Consider the following 19350-nt stretch of genomic DNA (forward strand, 5'->3'; position numbering starts at 1 on the left):
TTAAGCAGTTACGTAGTATATAATTATTAAACACGTTAAAAAGTACTAGGCAAATGTTTTAACTTGATACTGTTTCACCGGTTCCGCTGACATCTTTCCATTTGTGTCCACTAATTACAAATTCCACTAAGCATTCCTTTCACCGTGTGAATCATGTTTGGGTGATTTGGTGCTCTCTCTGTGTGTTATAGACTGTAAATTGGAAAATAAATTCCTCGCTTTCCCCTCTCCCTCTCTCCCACTCTCTCTCATCGACCACGATTAGTGCCGAGATGCGCAGAGGCCAGCACAGCTCTGCTGTTCCATCTGTGCCTCACAATTAGGATTATAGCAGATTGATAGCCCTGCTTTAATTGAGTGCAACATTAAATTATGTCCCAACCCCCTGGTGCTGTATGAAGCTGCTGGGGTTAAGAGTCTTTCTGCACGAAAGCCTCAGTAGCAAAATCTTCTTCTTGATTCACACAAGTGTGACGGAAACAAACCTCCATAGTTCTTAGTTATGAACTTGTAAATGAGTAAAATATGATGCTGATATTAAGATCAGACATTCTCATCTAAGCTGATGTCTTTTTGTCCTTTCACCATAAATCTCATTAAAGGAGTGATATTTGTGTAAGAAAGAATGAATGCATAGATGCAAAAGTCTTTTCTTGTCTTTCAAATGTGTGCAGCAGATTTGGATTTGCAAATGCCCTATTGTCTAATTTTTAAAATGTGTGCAAAACGCATCAAAGCGTCCCACTGTCAGCATTTATTTTGCTGCACTTTGTGCAAATCAGACGAGCATTTGCATCTCTAGTTCTAGTGCTAAATTAAAAAAGGATGGCGTTCCTGAGGGTGATTTGTACCAGGTTTAGTAAAGAGATTTTATCATGAAGTGGTGGAAATGATGGGACTTTGTTTATTTTCTCTTTCCTCATCAATATTTAACTTTCTCTTTGTTGTAGTAAATGGTGTCCCGTGGCCACAAGAAGCTGGGCGCAGGAACAGCCACGCCTTTAACTGTCGCATGCTGAAGAGACCACCAGACGAGGTGGATTCGGAGAACCTGGAGGCCCGGCAGCAGTATGAGATCATGCAGTGTTTCACCGTGTCCCAGCTACGGACCATGCAGGAGGAGGGAGATGGTACATACATACATATTACAACACAGCCATGAACCATTTCCTACACTGAATCACTAGATTGTAGTTTTTAAAGCCAATATCAATAGGCACTCATCAGAGTATAGCCTTACGATGATCATGGTTTGAACTGACTCAGTGTTAACAGCTGAATATAAATCTATTTAGGTATTGCACCAATGTGTGCATTCTGCACCATTCTTTGAAGAAAAAATATCTTGAAGTTGCTCACCAGACTGGCTGGTATCAGTTTGCATGTTTAGGAATTGTTATATAAGACAGCTGAACAAGGGTGTCAAATTCAGGGCCGCACAGAGGAATAAGAATCACTTTCTTCTTCACATATGCCTACAAGTATTACCAAGCCTGTTTTACAGGCCTGAACATGACAGCTCAATAGCCATATAGGAAGTCAGGCTGGCTTCAGATTTGCCCCAGGTGGGATTTTGCTTTGACTTTGGCTCATGTGATATAGAACATACAGCAGCGGGCCTGCTATTATTACATGTAACATCCTAATATCCTCCTGCTGTTCCCATGACTTTCCATGATCCTTGCCTTTAGCCTCGGCTGAGGTTTTACTGTTCTTGTCAGCACAGAGTTGTGGCTCTCACCACATTGTTCACCTATGACACAGTTCTTTGAGCATTTTGTATTTCCTTCTTAGCACATCTGTGTTAATCTGAAACGGCCTTTAAATGAAACTTATTACGCTTTTCTTTATTATACTTTCCTCATTTCCTGTTACGCATGTACTTGTACAGCAGTTTATGAGTTATTGTATTTATCCTTTCTTAGTGAGCTTCTTCACCTTTATAATCTGTTTAAGTTACATTAAAGGTTGGTGGTGTTTTGGATGCTGTAACACAGGGATGTATCTTATCTTACGAATGGATGATGGAGGAACAGCATACTGGAAGAACGCTTGCTTCAAGGAAGAGGAGCTGAAACGTCACAAAATTCCAGTAAAGGATAAATAAGGATTTTTTAAAAATGTGAATCACGTAAAGCTGTTATAGTAGCAGAGTGTCTTTCTATCTATGGGTTTCCAGTGCACTCAGAGTTAAAAAAAAAAAAAAAGACAAAGAATAGTTTTAGATATGAAGTTTTAATTAGTTATTTTTTTAAAACTCTATTAGTAGTGTTTCTCTTAGGTGAGGGAAGCATGTTTTCGCTTATTGAAACTTGTTTATCTGTTTCTCCCGAATCATGAAAATGTTCTTGGCTATGTCAGGAATCAATCCAATTTAAGAAAATAATGGATTTGGCTTACACAGAAGGTGATCATTGTTGATGGATAAATACTTCTGCAGTTATTTTATGACTTTTTGCTGTTGATGCTGCCACCAAAACCTTTCACTCGCTGGTTAATTGGACTGCCATCAGATTGTTGGGTGATGTTTTTAATGTTCTTTGGAGCCGCTGGCGCAGTAGCCTTGATGAACTGTGTGATTTTTCTTTTTTCCTGCATTGCAGACTCATTGGGCTGTTTGTTCTGTCTGCTTTTTAGTCACTTTGATAAGAGCTGGCCTTGTGGATTGGAGGACTCTCTTCTTGTGTGTGGAATCTGGTTTAGTGGCTCCTACTTCATTGTTTGACATGTTTCTATAGAAAATTGGCAAGAAAATGTTATTTTTGTGTTCCAGCAAGCTGTTGTTTCGTCCGTTTTGTAGTTCATTCATTGAACTTTTAAATATAAGTGTTTTTGTGTTATTTATATTTGTTGTATTTGCTGCCAAACGTCTTGAAAGAAACTGTTTCCAAACAGCTGAACTGGTTTTGCTTCTTTTGTTGACCAGAGTTTATCTTTCTGTCATCTTGACTTAAATTAAGCTAAACTGGGGGAGTGAGTTTGGGCTTTAAGAGATGTGTGATACACTGTGAACGAGAGGGATGTTCTAGATTTATGGTGCAAGACAAAACAAGACCACCATTGTGGGGCAAAAAAATGCAGCACAATAAATGTTGCAAGCTGTTATTGTAATTGAATAGTGGTTGCAAGAAGGAGGATGTGTAGTTGAAGGTCTTTGATATTCACTACTTGGATTTAACAAATATCTTTTAATAATACAGCGCAGGTATAGGGCGGGAATTTGGTCCCCGCTCTCCTGTCTCACAGTTCATACTTTTATTGCTATTTTTCAGACTGTTTTTTGGATTGAATTCTTCATATATTTCAAGAATATCCAAAATCCACTGTAAAAAAGAATCTGTTGTATTTAAGAAAATTGTATTTAAGGTTTCCAAAGACAGCGATTCGTGTTAAGTAATAAGAATATGGACTGTATGCTCCCAAGTAATGGATATTTCTACTGCTATAGAGTTATTAATTATATTTCAGCTGATAACAACCGTGTTCAGTTGTTATCACCATATTAAGTAATAATATAACTGATGATCTTCTCTTCTGTGTTATATCAGTCTTGCAGGTGATAAACATTTAAAACTAGTTTAATGAAATCCTGAAAAACCTTAAAAGTATTCAGCAATTTGTTGTCTTGACACAAAAGGGGGTGAATCTGTGCATCCCTTAGTCTTTAAATTCATTTATATCACCTCCATTCTTCAGCTGTTGTGAATTTTTTCTTTCTTTTATTGACTGCAACAAACATTTACATAAACCTCGCTCCTTGTGTCCTCTTTAGACCTGCAGAGCTGCCTGATATGCATTGCCTGCCGGATGCCACGAACCCAGCCTGTCAGCACGGAGTCTTTTATCACAAAGCAGGATCCCACAGGTAAAAGGAAATAAAAATCTCATCGTCTACACCCATGGTTCTCAAACTCTTACCTGTGAGGCTTTGGGGCCCTTTGTAGCACCGCCTGTGAGGTCAGCATTTATTTTATTCAACCACAGTTCATACCACGCTGTGATATATCAGCACAGAACAAGACTTAGTAAGCAACTCTCTTCAGTTTAAACATTTCCCGTTCAAGACATTAAAGGAACTAAACCTTTATAGCACAAAGAAGAATAAGGGGGGTGTCAAGAATTGAGCAGATACCTCACGTGTTCTTAAAAAGGCTGTAAATGAGTGTAAAAATCCAAATACTAACATATATATCCATCCTTTAAATTCTCATCTGCATCCCTCAATAGTATGTTCACTCCCTTACCTCGCGTTCAGTCACTAAAACTCAAACACATGTACAAAATTTGCTTTACTGTATTATTAGAATGAATTTATATCCCACCCAGACGAAAGCCTAAAATCTTGAAAAATTACAGCAACAATGAGGCTTAAAGATCATTTTAGAAAGTATTCGGAGATTTTCCTTTTTTTTTTTTTTAAATTCGTTTCTCAAAGGTAACAGTGTGAACCCTGAAAGTGTGAAGTCTGCTGCAGTTGTTGAAATCGGTGCAGGCTGATCTTTTGTTTGTGTGTGTGTGGTGTTTTAATCCAGGGAAGATCATCTCCATAGAAACTAGTGCTTTGCGAGCGACAGGCAGGCCTGGATGGGAGGACCTGGTCAGGAAATGTATCTATGCTTTCTTTCAGCCGCAGGGCAAAGAGCCCTCCCACGCCAAGAAGCTTTTGCATGAGGGTGAGTAGCTACTATTGATTTTTTTTTCTCTTCTCTCTCTCTCTCCCCCCTTTTGCCTCCACTCTCAGAAATTATTGACACGCTCACTGCCGGCTCTGTCATGGCTGCAGGAGTTTCTGCAACATGTCAATGGCACTATAGTGAACTGAGTAGAATACTAAATATTAAAAACTTTTCAAACTAACTTGGATCCACCTACATCGAGAGAGGATGTTTATGTAGATTTATGGAGGTGACAACTTCGCTCTAGGCTTGTAACCAGTAATGAATGAGGTTGATTGATTAGTCTGTAAGGTTCCTGCAGCCCTGCAAATTATTATTCTTATTTATTTATTTTTTACCAAGCAATAATTACACACTTAACTTACTAAAAGATAAGGAACTAAAAGAAGTCGTCACACTTCAGAAGTTAGTTATACATCGACTGACTTGGCTTAATTTCAGCTCGGCTGCTAACAGAAAAGTGACACATTCCTGAGACACTGCTCCTCCACATCAAAAGAAACCAGTTGAAGTGGTTCATGTATCTGAATTAGAGAACTCCTCTGTGAGACTTCAAGCTTATCAGAAATGGATGCGGTAAATCTAAAGCACGTTTAAGCAGCAGGCTAAAGCCGAGGTGGAGCATCATCTGTCACCTCGTCTTATAACACAGATGTCTGCCTCAGAATGACCTTTTTAGGCCTAAATCCTTTATTTCTCTTTCATTCTCAACAGTGATGACACATGGGACCGCAATCAGCCCGCTGTACCATTTCACTCTGAGTGATGGCACTCCGCTTAGTGCTCAGACCCGCTGCAAGTTCTGCTGCCCCCCCAACCCTGATGTACAGCCCTTCATTATGGGCATTCACACTATTGACAGGTACTGTGACTGAACACACACACACACACACACACACACACACACACACACACACACACACACACACACACACACACACACACACAGGAGATGACTGCAACTGAGCCTAATCTTATTTATTAGTGGATAAAGTGATGTTTGACAACCACATGTAAAAGGTCAAAGATTTTAAAACTTTGTACTTCCATCGTCAGAATTAATTATCCAGTTTCAGAAGTTAGCCTTAGTGTAGATGTTATGATAGTAATTTACTTCACTTTGTGTCAGTAACAAGTGGTATCTCAGAGTAAAATGAATTTTCATCCACTGAAGTGTGCACAGCATGCACCTGCAGAGTCCCATGCATGTTAGTTTCCCAGTTATGGTCTTTTTGGGGGATGTTGCAGATGATGCTGGTATTTTCAAGGATTTTAAAAATGCTCTGACTTTCTCTGAAGTTCTACCAGCTGCGTTAAAGTGTAATTAAACTGCTTTTATGGTAAAATGGGTCAGTGATACTTTTCAGATGAATGTGCGCCTTACACAGTAATTTGATCATTTATGGCAGACTCATTGAATGTGCCGAAGAACTGAGAGAGTAACTTGCCACAGCCATAAGGTGCTGGGATATCTTGAAAAGTGCTTGAATTCAAGGAAAAGTGTGGAAACCCAGTAAGGTTGTTGTTTTGGCTTGTTGTAACTGAATTCTTCAGAATTTCCTTTTCTCACTAGAGTTTATTGATTATTCTAGTTTATTTTATTATAATTTTTTGTTCCTCATATTTAATTGATATTGTCTTAATTAGATTAGATGAAACTTTACTAATCCCTCGGGTGGGTTCCTCTGGGAATTTCAGTAATGTACTGATTGGCCATTTTATTACATTTTATTTGATGTTTTCTCTTCCATGCAAGGTGCAGTTTGACTTATTGATTGTTAACAGAAGTTTTTTAATCATCAGCAAACAAAAAGTGCTACGACAAGTGTTCTGATATGGATTTTCATTCTTAAAGCTTGTAATGGAGATAATGAATGTTTAATGTTTTTTTCACTTTATTGATTACGGGGAGAATTTAAAGAGCAGCAGACAGAGAAGCCTGGATGACGCTTGAAGCCTGGATAAGGCAGACACTGATAGAAAATGTGGTGTTTGTGGACGTGATATAAAGATGTGGTTGACATCTTTAATTTTCCTTTGTTTTTTCTTTTCCCAGGGAACACAACACTGCTAGCTCTCAGGAAAACACTAACCCCAGCCTTCCACCAACCCTCAGCGGTATCGCCCAAATTCCCTCCCGCTCCCCTTCCCTCCCCCCCAGCAGTAATTCAACCCAAGGCTCAAGTCTCGCCACCGCGGGCCTTCACACCAACAACAGCAATGCCTCTTCCCACGGACATAATCCAGCCACGCCGACAGGCTACCTGACACCCAATCGGACGAATTGTCCCCAGCAGGTCAACAGCCCCTCTCCTTTGAGCAGCCCACTTACAGCAACCCCTACCTCTTTTATGTCGCCCAGGATGCCACGGGCCAGTCCTGGGTTAGGTGGGAGCCCTCGGGTACCAGGGAACCCCTTCTCTCCCTCCACACCTGGCCTCCATTCCCCAGCTGGGGCTCTAAGCAGTGGAGGAAGCCTCAACAGGCAGCAGTCTAGTGGTGATGGCAACAGTAGCGCAAGCGGTGGGTCAACAGGGTCTTTCTCCCTGTCCTCTCCGGTCCTTCAGAGACAAGCCAGTACACCCACCGGCTCCTCTATTCGACCTCCGTCAACAAAACCCTCAGATGGAGGTGAAGAAGGGGGAGAGGACTCTGTTAAAGTCCCCCTTTCTTCTGCCTCACAGCTGGGTAACCCCAGACTCAATCAGCTTCTGGATAGCAATGGGACAGGAGCTGACTCTAACAACAACAGCAACAGCATCCACTGCACCTCCTCACCTCATCCACCTAACCCTGCTCCTGCCCCTCAGTGCCCTGCCTCCCACAGCAGTCTCACTGAAAGACACAAGATCCTCCACCGGCTGCTTCAGGACAGTAGTCCCAATGATGCCTCCACCACCAGTGAGGAAGGAATAAACAAAACTGAAGTTGAGATCAAGAAGGAGCCACCTGCCAGTCCGGCGCTGGGTGCAGGACCTCCCAAGAGCGACTCGAGAGAGCCACAGGACCACCAGTTGCTTCGTTTTCTCCTGGGTACAGATGAAAAGGTATAATATGGAAGCCCAAAGCTTTTTTTCTTTCTAAATTCCTTTCCCACCACACCACATATGGAAGACCGGTTCTCCTTGTGCCCCACTGCCAGTCTTATGTTATTAGATTACTGTTAATCTTACAGTGGACGAGAGCCCGGACACGACCACTGGTGAAATGCTTAATGAAGTACAATTTAATAATGTTATTTATTTAATATTACTTCTGTGTTTTGCTACTTTATGCTTAAAATCAGCACATTTTGGATACAAATATTGCGCTTTGTACTTAAAACCATTTATTTTAAAGCTTTAGTTACAAGCAACTGCACTAAACGATTGTTCTAGATAAAGCTGCCCAGCAGTGTACAGCAGCAAAATAAAAATTATATAGACAATTTGGAATCAATTACAATGATCCAGTATTAGAATATATATACTGATTTTATTTTAGATACTTTGTATTTTAGGTCCAAACTATGATAGTTTTACCTAAGTAGGGTTATGACTATAAGAGATCCAAAAGCCACACAATTCCAGCTGTATTGGAGTGCAGGGCTGCACGTGAGCCTGAAAGTATTAGTAATTGCCTTCTATACTGTATTTATTTCTAATCTGATATTCACATTTTTTTCCTTTCTGCTGCCACATAAAACAAAAACTAAAAAAAATAACAGTCTACAAACACATCCCTACTCAACCCAAAAGATGAGAATCAGAACCAGAACAGCATCTGAAATAATAGTTAATCATTTTCACTTATTGCAATGGAAGTCTAGAATATAGGGCATTGCAAATACTATAAAAGGAAACTTAAGGTTATGTATATAACCCCGGTTCTCTGAGTAGCATGAGTGAGTGTCTCACTATGGGAACGCCTCCTGCGTGACCTCATCAGAAGCTCAAATACCATTACGCCAGCCCTTACAGGCTGGCTAGGTGACGCCCATGTCAGGAGGGGCCAGTGCCTCCCTATATAATAGGCTGACATAGCGTCAGATGTCATTCAAAACAAGCCCACCACTTCCTCGCTTCCATAGCAAGGAGGGCGGTCTGGTGAGACACTCACTCATGCTACTCAGAGAACCGGGGTTATATACATAACCTTAAGTTCTCTTTCATAGCATTCGTTTCGTGTCTCACTATGGGAGAAATACTGACTCCCGGATTGCCAGACATGCCTGTTAAGAAGACAACCGTCCCCAACAGCACTTCACAGGGGAGAGGCCCCCACCCGGGAAGAACCTGCACTGAGGACTGAATGTGCTAGGTTAGGTGCTGTCACATCTAACCTGTAAAACCTAGCAAATGTATGAGGTGAGGTCCAGCATGCAGCTGCACACACCTCCTGAATAGAAACTCCCCTAAAGAGAGCCCATGAGGTCGCCAGACCTCTAGTGGAATGCGCACGTAAGCCAGCAGGGGGCTCAAGGCCCCTGCTAGTATAGGCCAGGGCAATTGCTCCTACTATCCAATGGGAGAGGCGCTGTTTAGACACAGGCTTTCCCATATGTGGTTTAGCCCAGGACACGAACAGCTGGTCACTTTGTCTGACACTCTGGGTTCGGTCCATGTAAATGCGCAGAGCACGGACTGGACACAAGGTATGCAGCCGCTGTTGCTCCTCTGAGGAGAAATGCGGTGGGCAAAAGGCCGGCAGTTCTATAGGGGAACATGTGCCGACAACCTTTGGGACAAAGGCAGGGTGAGCCGCATACTGACCCTCGTATTATCCGAGGAGAACTGAATGCATGACTGATGCACTGAGAGAGCGTGGATCTCTCCCACACGTTTAGCAGAAGCTAAAGCAATTAAAAGAGCCGTCTTCAAGGACAGAAATTTCAACTCAACCTGTTCCAGGGGTTCAAATGGGCAACAGGAGAGCGCAGCCAATACTGTGGGAAGGTCCCACGATGGAGCCAACAGCCTAGACGTAGGCAATTTACGCCGTGCACCCTTCATGAAACGGCATATTAAGGGATGCTGGCCAACAGTCTTTCCCTCAAAACCAATATGGCAGGCTGAAATTGCTGCCAAATACACCTTGATGGTGGAGAAGGCTTTACCCTTATCAATCAGGGCCTGAAGAAATGACAGAATCACAGCCACAGAGCACTGAAAAGGGGTGGCCTGTAATTCACTATGAGGGAGCCCCACCGTGTTCAGGTTAAACCACTCACGGGCCAAGCCCACAGAGCCAGCCTCTCTGGGTGGGGGTGGAATATTTCCCCCTGTGCCTGAGACAGGAGGTCTCTGCGTAGTGGTAACAGCCAAGGTGGGCCGCACAGCTGCTGAAAAATCTCGGCCAGCCAGTGTTTCCCTGGCCAGTGCAGGGCTATCAGGATCATATAGTGACTTCTCTCCCTCACTGTGGCCAGAGTTGGAGAAATGAGGGCCACTGGGGGAAAAGCATAGAGGAGGGTTCTCGGCCACTCGTGAGCTAGAGCATCCACTCCGAGTGGAGCTCTCTGATCATGCAGCGAGTAAAACAGGGGACACTGAGCATTCTCACTGGACGCATAAACGTCCATGGTCGCCTGACCGAATCGCAGCCAGATCTGCTTCACCACCTCTGGGTGAAGCTTCCAGTCCCCATACAGCGGGTTTCCCCTGGAGAGAAGATCTGCTCCAAAGTTCAAGATCCCCGGCACGTGAGTTGCTCTCAGTGACAGCAGGTGGACACTGCTCCAGACTATAAGTCTGTGTGCTAGTGTGTGTAACTTGGGGGACCCCAGACCCCCTGTCTGTTGATGTAGGCCACAACGGTGGAATTGTCCGACCTCACTAAAACATGATGACCTCTCAGCCAAGGGAGAAAGTGTTTTAGCGACAGGTGAACCGCCAGCAGTTCCAGACAGTTTATGTGGGTGGAGCGCATGTGAGGGCCCCATTCACTGTTCTGCCCTCGTGGGTGGCCCCCCAGCCCGAAAGAGGGGCATCTGTGGAAATCGCCTTCCTGGCTGAAACTGCCCCCATGGCAACGCCCTGAGACAAGAAACCTGGCCTCTTCCACTCGCGGAGAGCGAGTGAACAGTCTGCAGAGACTCTCACGCGACGGTGGCCGTCTCGGTGAGGGTCCAGTCCCTGCGAGCCCACCCAGCGCTGAGCGGGTGGGCTCGCCGTCAAAACGAGACTTTACATCCTCTGTTTGTATGGCGGGCCACGGGATGTTGAGCCTAGCGGCTGCGCGCTTGCACATGTCCTGCATGTCGAGATCCAGGGGAGACGGCGGTGTCGGTTTTTCAACCTCGCCGGTAGCCAAGGGCTTTGCAGCCCAGCTGATGCTAGCCAAGGAGGTTGGAATCTTCCTCCTCGCCATCGTCAGACAGCAGGAGCTCTGAATCAGCCGACTCATCTCCGTCCTCGTTGGCATCTCCCCAGGTGACTCCAGCATCGGGGAAAAACTCACGATCTCCGTGTGCCTCCAGCGACGGGAAAGCGGTCGCGATGGGCTGAGGGTCTGCCTCTACCCAGCTCGGCCCTGGCGTTGCGGCCAAATCATCGGGCACCGCAGCAGCCTCACACAGCAAAGGGTCGCCACCCGACAGGTTAGCCTGGCGAGCTAGCATGCGGCGGAGTAGTTTGCGTGGGAAAGCCGCGCATTGGATACAGTCTCGTGCGGGTGTCAAGGCAGCCTGAGCGTGAGATAAGCCCAGGCATGCCGCACACACGGGGTGTGTATCCCAGGCAAAAATCTTTTTGCCGCAAGGACAAAGTTTTGCAACTTCGTTGGCCGTCGTAGCCATGGTTAGCTAGAGGGTTGCGCACGTTAGCAAGACCGACACTGAGTGCGGAGAATATTGCTATTCCTCGCTAACGTGGGGTGAAAAGTGTTGCTACTTTTCTACAGGTATTGCTACCTAATGTTTAAAACCGCTAGCGTCAAAGGGTATTGCTACCTGATGGTGAAGCTAGGGGTACCTTTATTAGCAAAGCGTTGCTACTTCGCTTTCGGAAAGTATTGCTACTTCCCTGGGTGAAAGTATTGCTACTTGGCACCCGCACTAGCTCCAGAACAGTATTGCTACTGCTTGTATGCTAGTGGACAACTGAAAGCTGGGAACAAAGCGCCCGGCGACCGAGTTGTTCATTCGAATCTGTGGACAGTTTAGCTTTAGCACCCAATAGCACAGTTGTCTACAGGCTTCTGTGAGAAGCGAGAAGAGGTTTTTGAATGACATCTGACGCTATGTCAGCCTATTATATAGGGAGGCACTGGCCCCTCCTGACATGGGCGTCACCTAGCCAGCCTGTAAGGGCTGGCGTAATGGTATTTGAGCTTCTGATGAGGTCACGCAGGAGGCGTTCCCATAGTGGACACAAACGAATGCTATGAAAGAGAACTTTAGCTTCTTTTTCTGGAATAAAATTTAAAGGAAACAAGATTGCAGTATAAAAATATACTAATATACTATTTGGTCTTTTTTAATGGTTGGATTGTTTTAATTTTAAAAGTCAAATATATTATAATTTAAGATGGTCTTTAATATCCCATACAAACATACATTCTTCTGTAAACTATGTGTTCGGATGCAGTCACTCTATGAAAAGGTGAAAATTAAACATAATAATTAGCTCATATTTTGATATCATTAATATTCAAACCTTACATTTAGGGTTCTCTGTATTATTACATTTTCGTATATTTAAATTTCAGGTAAATGCAAGCAGTGCTTAAGTCCGTTAATTTATGATGAACATTTATTCTTTACTGTATACTACATTGTATTTGACTTCCTGATGTTTGGCACCTGGCTGAAACCTTTTTGTTTTTGAAGGACTTGGACGACCTGCCACCTCCATCTGCTCTGAGCCTTCAGACAGTGAGAATTAAGGTAGAGAAGAAAGCTGGTGGGGAGGGAGTGACCTGTACAGGGTCAACGGTTGGCGCAGGAGGTGCAACCAAACTTGGAGGAGTGTCCAGCCCCAAATCGAGCCCTGTCGGAGAAAACCGCAGAGACAGCCGCAAAGACAGCCGAGACTCCATGGTACAGCTGTTGATATTGTGTTAATTTTTGAAAATTGGGCATTTAACATTTGTGTAAAGTAATAAAACAGAAGGCCTTCAGAGTGGGATTTCAACTACAGCTTAATGAGAACTTGTTTCAGATCGCCACTGCATCATCAGACCAATAAAATAACGCTTTAAAATGAGACTGCGACAGAAAATAATGAGGTAAAACGCCATTAGAGCAGCCAGGTTTAGGAAGTAAAACTAATGAACTGGTAAAAGTAAGAAAAATAGGGATTTTACTCGTCAACAACAACAACAATCTTTATTTATAGAGCACATTTAAAAGCCTTGGGCATACCAAAGTGCTTTACATAAAACAATAAAAGGTTCAAACATTGATAACGGATAAAAAAAATAAAAAATAACGAGTTATGTTCATAGATAAAAGCTACCAATAAGAATGACTACAGCACATGGGTAATAGCAAGATAAAAGCTGTACCACCATAATAAAAGACACCAATAGAAAGATAGGAGGGAATTAATACAAGAGGTCAATAGGTCACAGCAACCAAACAAACAAACAAACAAACCAGCAATTAAAAGGTGGAGAAGGCAAGTTTAAAAAGATATGTTTTAAGCTGTGATTTAAAAGAATGAATAGAATCAGATGCCCGGATGCCAATCGGGAGATTGTTCCACAGCACAGGTGCAACAAGAGCAAACGATCGATCACCTCTAGTCTTAAGTCGAGATCTGGGCTGAGCCAGCAGTAACTGTGACGATGACCTTAAAGCCCTAGCAGGAGCATAAGGGTTTAAAAGGTCCTTAAGGTAGCTGGGTGCAGTGTTGTTAGTAATTTTAAAAGTAAACAACAAAATTTTAAATTGAATACGATATTTGACAGGCAACCAGTGCAGATCGGCAAGGACAGGAGTAATGTGGGCAAACTTGCTGGTTTTGGTTAGAATGCGAGCTGCAGCATTCTGAACTGTCTGTAATCTCTGTAAAAGGGAAGAGTGGAGACCACAATAAAGTGAATTACAATAGTCTAGCCTCGACGTTACAAAGGCGTGGATGAGCTTTTCGAGATCTTTATGCGGGATATAGCGCCTAGCCTTAGAGATAAGACGAAGCTGGTAAAAACTAGATCTGACAACAGCAGACACTTGTTTGTCAAGTGAAAAGGAGCTGTCAAATAAGACACCCAGATTCCTGACAGTATCAGAGAGAGAACAACTAAGAAAACCAAAGGCATCCCGGAGTTTGGCACGAAGGGCATTACTACCAAAAATCATAATCTCGGTTTTCTTCTCATTAAGGATAAGAGAATTCGACAACAACCACTTCTTGGCCTCAGACATGCATTCTCGGAGGCTATTCAGAGACAGAGCAAGATCGTCGTTTAGCTCAAAATAGAGCTGGATATCATCTGCATAATAGTGATAAGCAATATGGTATTTCTCAAAGATGGCACTTAAAGGAAGCAAGTATAATGAGAAAAGGGTAGGGCCCAGCACAGATCCCTGGGGGACACCACAGCAAACAGGTACAGCCGAGGAAGAGGATGTAGCCAGATGTACCGTAGAGAGCCGATTGGAGAGATAGGATTTAAACCAATCCAGGGCAGCGCCCTTGATGCCTACAGTGTGCTCAAGTCTCGCTAATAAGATATTATGGTCAACCATGTCAAATGCCGATGATAGATCCAAAAGCACTAAGACTGAGGGGCGTCCGTTGTCAGCCATTAGTAGGAGATCATTGAAAACACGAAGCAATGCTGATTCTGTGCTGTGATGTTGTTTGAAGGCCGATTGAAATTTATCATTTATATTATTCTCATCAAGGTAGGTCTGCAGTTGGAGCAGAACCACCTTCTCAAGTATTTTAGCCAGAAAGGGAAGCTTAGAAATTGGCCTAAAATTGGCAAAATCACTAAGCTCAAGGTTCCTTTTTTTTAGAACAGGTTGGATTATGGCATGCTTGAGAGCTGAAGGTACATAGCCAGAAAGCAAGGAGAAGTTCAATATGGACAATAAACAAGGTCCAATTACACTGAAACAATCCTTAACAATACGGGATGGGAGAGCATCATGTACACAGTTAGTATTGTTCAGTTTATCAATTAGACGCTTCAGAGTGGAGAGAGAAACGGGTTCAAATTGATAAAAAGTGGCCGAACAATCAGGAGTAGACATACAATCAGTCACCAGAGGAAGAGTAGATCTAAGGGATAAAACTTTATCTAAAAAATAGTTTGAGAATTTTCCACAAAGACCCGGGGAAGACAGCAGTGGCATAGAGGGACGGGGGTTCACCACAGAGTTAAAAATTTTAAATAGAATTCGTGGATTATCACCATTAGTGGTAATAATTTTAGAGAGAAAAGCCGCTTTAGCCGTTCTGGCAGCAGTTTGGAACTTCGAGTGGCTAATACGTAAAATATCATAAGAAGACTGAAGTCTATCACTCCTCCACTTCCTCTCATCACGCCGACATATACGTCGTAGGGCACGAACAGAATCATTTAACCAGCATTGTGAGAAAGTTCTAGGGCGTTTCATTTTGATGGGTGCAACAATGTTAAGAATCGAGGAACAGGTGGTAAAAAGAGTATTAGTAGAGTTCTCAAGTGTGTGTGGGGAAGAACAATCCAGCATACTAAATGGGGAGTTAACAAAAGACGTAGTAAAGTTGACCACAGTATTGGCATTAATAGTGCGCGTAGGATAAAGAGGAGAGTTTAGGTATTGTCCAGTATCACCCAGGTCTACATCGAAGATGACCGGGGAATGATCAGAGAGACCAGTATTCCTGATTTCCTTAATGCAAATGTCCACATTGAATGAAAAAACCAAATCAAGGGTGTGGCCTTGAACATGGGTAGGCTCATTCACCCACTGAATAAGATTAAAAGAATCAGTCAGCACAAGAAAGTCTTTAGCCAATTGGTCATTCATACAGCAGACATGAATGTTAAAATCTCCAGAAACAATAACAGAATCATATTTAAAAAGAACGGATCCCAAAAAATCAGCAAATTCAGAGATAAACATCTTATGATATTTAGGCGGACGATAGACCACGACACACAAAGTGATCCGAGAGCCCGTCAGTTCCAATAGCTGAACTTCAAAACTGGAATAGGTTGGAGAGGATAGCAGCCGTGCATCATGTTTATTATTGAAAACCGAGGCTAAGCCACCACCTCTACCAGTTAGCCTAGGTGAGCTAAAGAAGGCACAGTCAGGAGGTAGAAGCTCAGAGAAGGGGATGAACTCACCCGGAGAAGTCCAGGTCTCCGTTAGAAATAGGACATCCAGTCCCGAGGTGCGAAAAAAGTCATTTAGGAGGAAGGCCTTATTTGAAAGAGACCTGACATTAAATAAGGCCATCCGAATCCGGGGGCCCAGGACCTTTGTAGTAGCCCGTCGCAAGGAGCAAAGGTTGTTATGTTGAACACCGCGGCCAGGCGGTGTTATCCAAAATCGGGCAGAGTGGTAAGCCACTGGGCGAGCAGGGTAGGTTTGAAGGCCGACGGAGCAAATCCAACGGTGGGTTAGCAATCTAGCCGCAGAGTGGCTGCTGAGATAGTGGAAGAAACAGGATAGCCCACGGCTTGTAGAAGGGAAGTCCATAGCCATGGCTCTGATATAAGCCTTAACGCGGACACGGACGCCGCTCCTCCTACCCCGTTTCCTGAAGCGTTTCCTACGGAGCATGGGAAGAGGAGGATAGGTCACATAGGTAGGGGAGACAGGCATCAGGGGGATAGCGGCACCGGCGGTCCCAAGGCAGTCAGGTCGTTGAGAACAGGAAAACCGAAGATTCAGGAGCGTGTCTCTGTCATAAGTTATTAGTGTACAATCACCTAGAGAACATAAAACCAAAGATAAAACAACGAGATACGTCTGCTGATACGAGGTGTATTTTGTGGTCTTTTTGTGGTCCCTATAGCCAAAACAGAAAATACCAGTCAGATTAACCCAGATTACAGAAAACACCTTTCAACAACCTAAACTGATCAGTAAGTGATCCAAGTGTCAAAAGCAACAGACGCTGATGAACTCTGTCCAGCTTCGACCAATCAGACAGTCATAACGCGCAACTGTAATGACCCAGTAATGTTAATCTTCCCACCCTAAACGAGGACTTATTTTCAATCATGCTTGCGTGACACGGCGTTAAAAAGGATCTTTCTCAGTCAAGCCTCGAAATTTTCCTCTGAGCTTTGATCCTGTGTTGCCAGTTGCAGGACAGCCGTTGTAAACCGAGTTGCATGTTTATTTTCTTGGACTTTGTCTCCACTGTGGGTTCAGCTACCAGCTGTAGTCTTTGAAGTTTTCCCAACGCCCACTTCCCCCTTTTTCCCCAATTATCTTTTAATACTTTATTTTTAACACCTTTTATTTGCATTTCTTTTTCATTTGTTTCTTGCCTGTAGATTTCTAGTGTATCTGTTGATATGGACCCTCTCTCCCAGATGCTGCCTGGCTTCAGAGGCCCAGCTGGGGCCAAACAGGGCAGTGAGGATACACCAAACCCCGGAGGAGGCCCTCAACTTCAGTCTCCGGGTCCCCAGCCCCCAGCTACGCTCCAGTCCCCTGTGCCTCAGCTCCAGTCACCCCTGTCTCAGCCTCAGTCCCTCCCACAGTTGCAGTCCCCATCGCCTCAGCTTCACTCCCCTTCCCCCCAGCTCAAACTGCAGTCACCCACTCAGCTCCAACCCGGCGAGGCCAGCACTCCCCGCAATGTAAATGTGAAGAGAGAGCCTCCTGGCACTCCTAACAGAGGTACTGTTTCAGCTCGTGATGAATAAATCCTTGATTTCATTCAAATATCAGATTGTTTGTTATAATAGTTACTAATTTTGTTCTTTAAGCGTTATTGGATAGTATTTAAATTGATTGGATTCAAAATAATTGTTATTGTTATTATTGTATTGATGGTAGTAGTAATGGTATGATCCAGAGTTCATTCACCGGCATTTTTATATTCTTAATGCCCTCTAGTGGCTTCCAGGAGCCATGTAACCAAACTCTTACTCTACTTCTTGTCACACTGCAGAGAAAACGTCTAAAGGTTTCCTCAGCTGTTTTCACACGTGAATCTTTCTAAATATCACCTGACAGGAGAAAAAGGATCGGACAGTAGCCGGTCTTTAATCTTCCAAATCCCAAATATGAATTCCATATGCTGTTGAATTGTGTCAAAGCGGGAATAGCACAGCAAATAGTTCAGTTGATTTACCAATAGCAAGTGGGTTGTCACACATTCAGTGTGCTGCATGCTCTATCCTGGCAGTGTGCTTACCTAATTCAGACAGAAGCTCAATTTGAATAGTCAAGAGTCTAATTGCTTTTGACATGGATAGAAAATGTCATGAGGAACAGAAAGCTGTAAGCAAAATTTATAAAACATTAGAAAAGAGAACCACAATGGCTAAAGAGTCAAACAGTACTTACTCTTGTATCTCACAAGAGTATCTCACACTTCTTTACCAAGCTTGGATTTTTTTTTTTTTTTTTACATTTTTAACTGTATAATGCTTGTCACATTAAGATTGGTTACCTTCTCTTCCTACTGGATATATTCATTTTCCAGTAGCAAGAGCATGTCTGAAGTGGATTACGTCCTTCTTTGTCCTGCATGTCAAAGGACAAATCTCCCAAAATTGCTTGAAAATAAATGGATGCATTTTGTCATAGCTAGGCTTTCAGTACAACTCCGGGTCTGCATGGTTGGATGCATTAGTGATGGGCAGGAGGAGGAGTATAGAGCACTAGTGGATGAGTTTGTGGATTGGTCTGCTTCTGAATGTGAATAAGATCAGAGAGATGGGGATGAACTTCAGAAGGAAAGAGGTGGCTGCACACTCAGGATGTTCATGTGGTGGAGGTGTATACAACGATAGTCCAGACTGAACTGGAAGACCAACATAGAGGCTATATTCAAATTTGGGGATGAGCAGGCTCTGTTTCCTAGGGAAGCTGAGATCCGCACTGAGTGCAGCAAAATGTTGGAGATTTTCTTTCACTCACATATAGCGAACACACTGTAATTGGGCTGTGGTCTGATCTGGTGACACTGACTGAATAAAATGATCAGTGATTGGCTGAAAGTTGGATACTTTCAAGGCTGTGGTGGAGAGGTGGTCACTGAGCAAACTGTTATCCATCGTTATTAGTCCTGACAACCCTCTGCACGGCTAACTGGACAGGCAGCGCAGCACGTTTGAGCTCATCTCCCACAGCGACAGATGTTGGAAATATTTCATAGCACATGATATCACCTCCTAGAATAAAATATATCTGCCAGATATTATTAGTATTTTATATTATGGGATACATAAAGTATTTCTTTCCTCATGAAATACTTCAAGTGATTTTCGCAGTGTCCTTGTGTTTGTGTTGCAGGGCTCAGTGATGGCAGACCGCCCTCTGGCTGCAGCCTTCAGAGTCAGTCTTCATTTGAGTTCTGCAATCCCGCCACTCCAAGCCAACAACCGGGACAAGGAGACCCCTTCCAGACCCCCATAGACAGCAGTCCATTTCCAGAGGCCGAAGTTATGAACCCTTTCACCTCAACCACTGGTAAATAAGTGTACTGCAGCCACAGTTTGGTTACCCTGTGTAGTCAGAACTAAATTCTGCTATTAAAAAGAAATTTAGTGAAACAACAAACTTTGTAAT

At 43.5% G+C, this 19350-nt stretch overlaps 1 protein-coding gene across 9 annotated transcripts in view; it reads left to right on the forward strand.

The window, feature by feature from the left end:
• The window catches only part of ncoa1 (nuclear receptor coactivator 1), a 101534-nt gene that overhangs the window by 64513 nt on the left and 17671 nt on the right, over nt 1–19350 (forward strand). For 8 of the 9 annotated variants that reach the window (XM_085382917.1, XM_085382916.1, XM_085382921.1 and 5 more), the window contains 8 exons: nt 951–1130; nt 3773–3865; nt 4533–4673; nt 5391–5538; nt 6733–7723; nt 12484–12693; nt 17103–17451; nt 19075–19251. In XM_085382917.1, coding sequence (XP_085239043.1) covers nt 951–1130; nt 3773–3865; nt 4533–4673; nt 5391–5538; nt 6733–7723; nt 12484–12693; nt 17103–17451; nt 19075–19251 — 2289 coding nt within the window. The remainder of the gene's footprint in view (nt 1–950; nt 1131–3772; nt 3866–4532; nt 4674–5390; nt 5539–6732; nt 7724–12483; nt 12694–17102; nt 17452–19074; nt 19252–19350) is intronic. The other variant, XM_085382915.1, reaches the window with a different exon arrangement.

The sequence above is a fragment of the Rhamphochromis longiceps genome, linkage group LG15 (genome assembly GCF_057381845.1).
Source record: "Rhamphochromis longiceps isolate RC_006_pf linkage group LG15, R_longiceps_female_GT1.1, whole genome shotgun sequence".
Lineage (NCBI taxonomy): Eukaryota > Metazoa > Chordata > Actinopteri > Cichliformes > Cichlidae > Rhamphochromis > Rhamphochromis longiceps.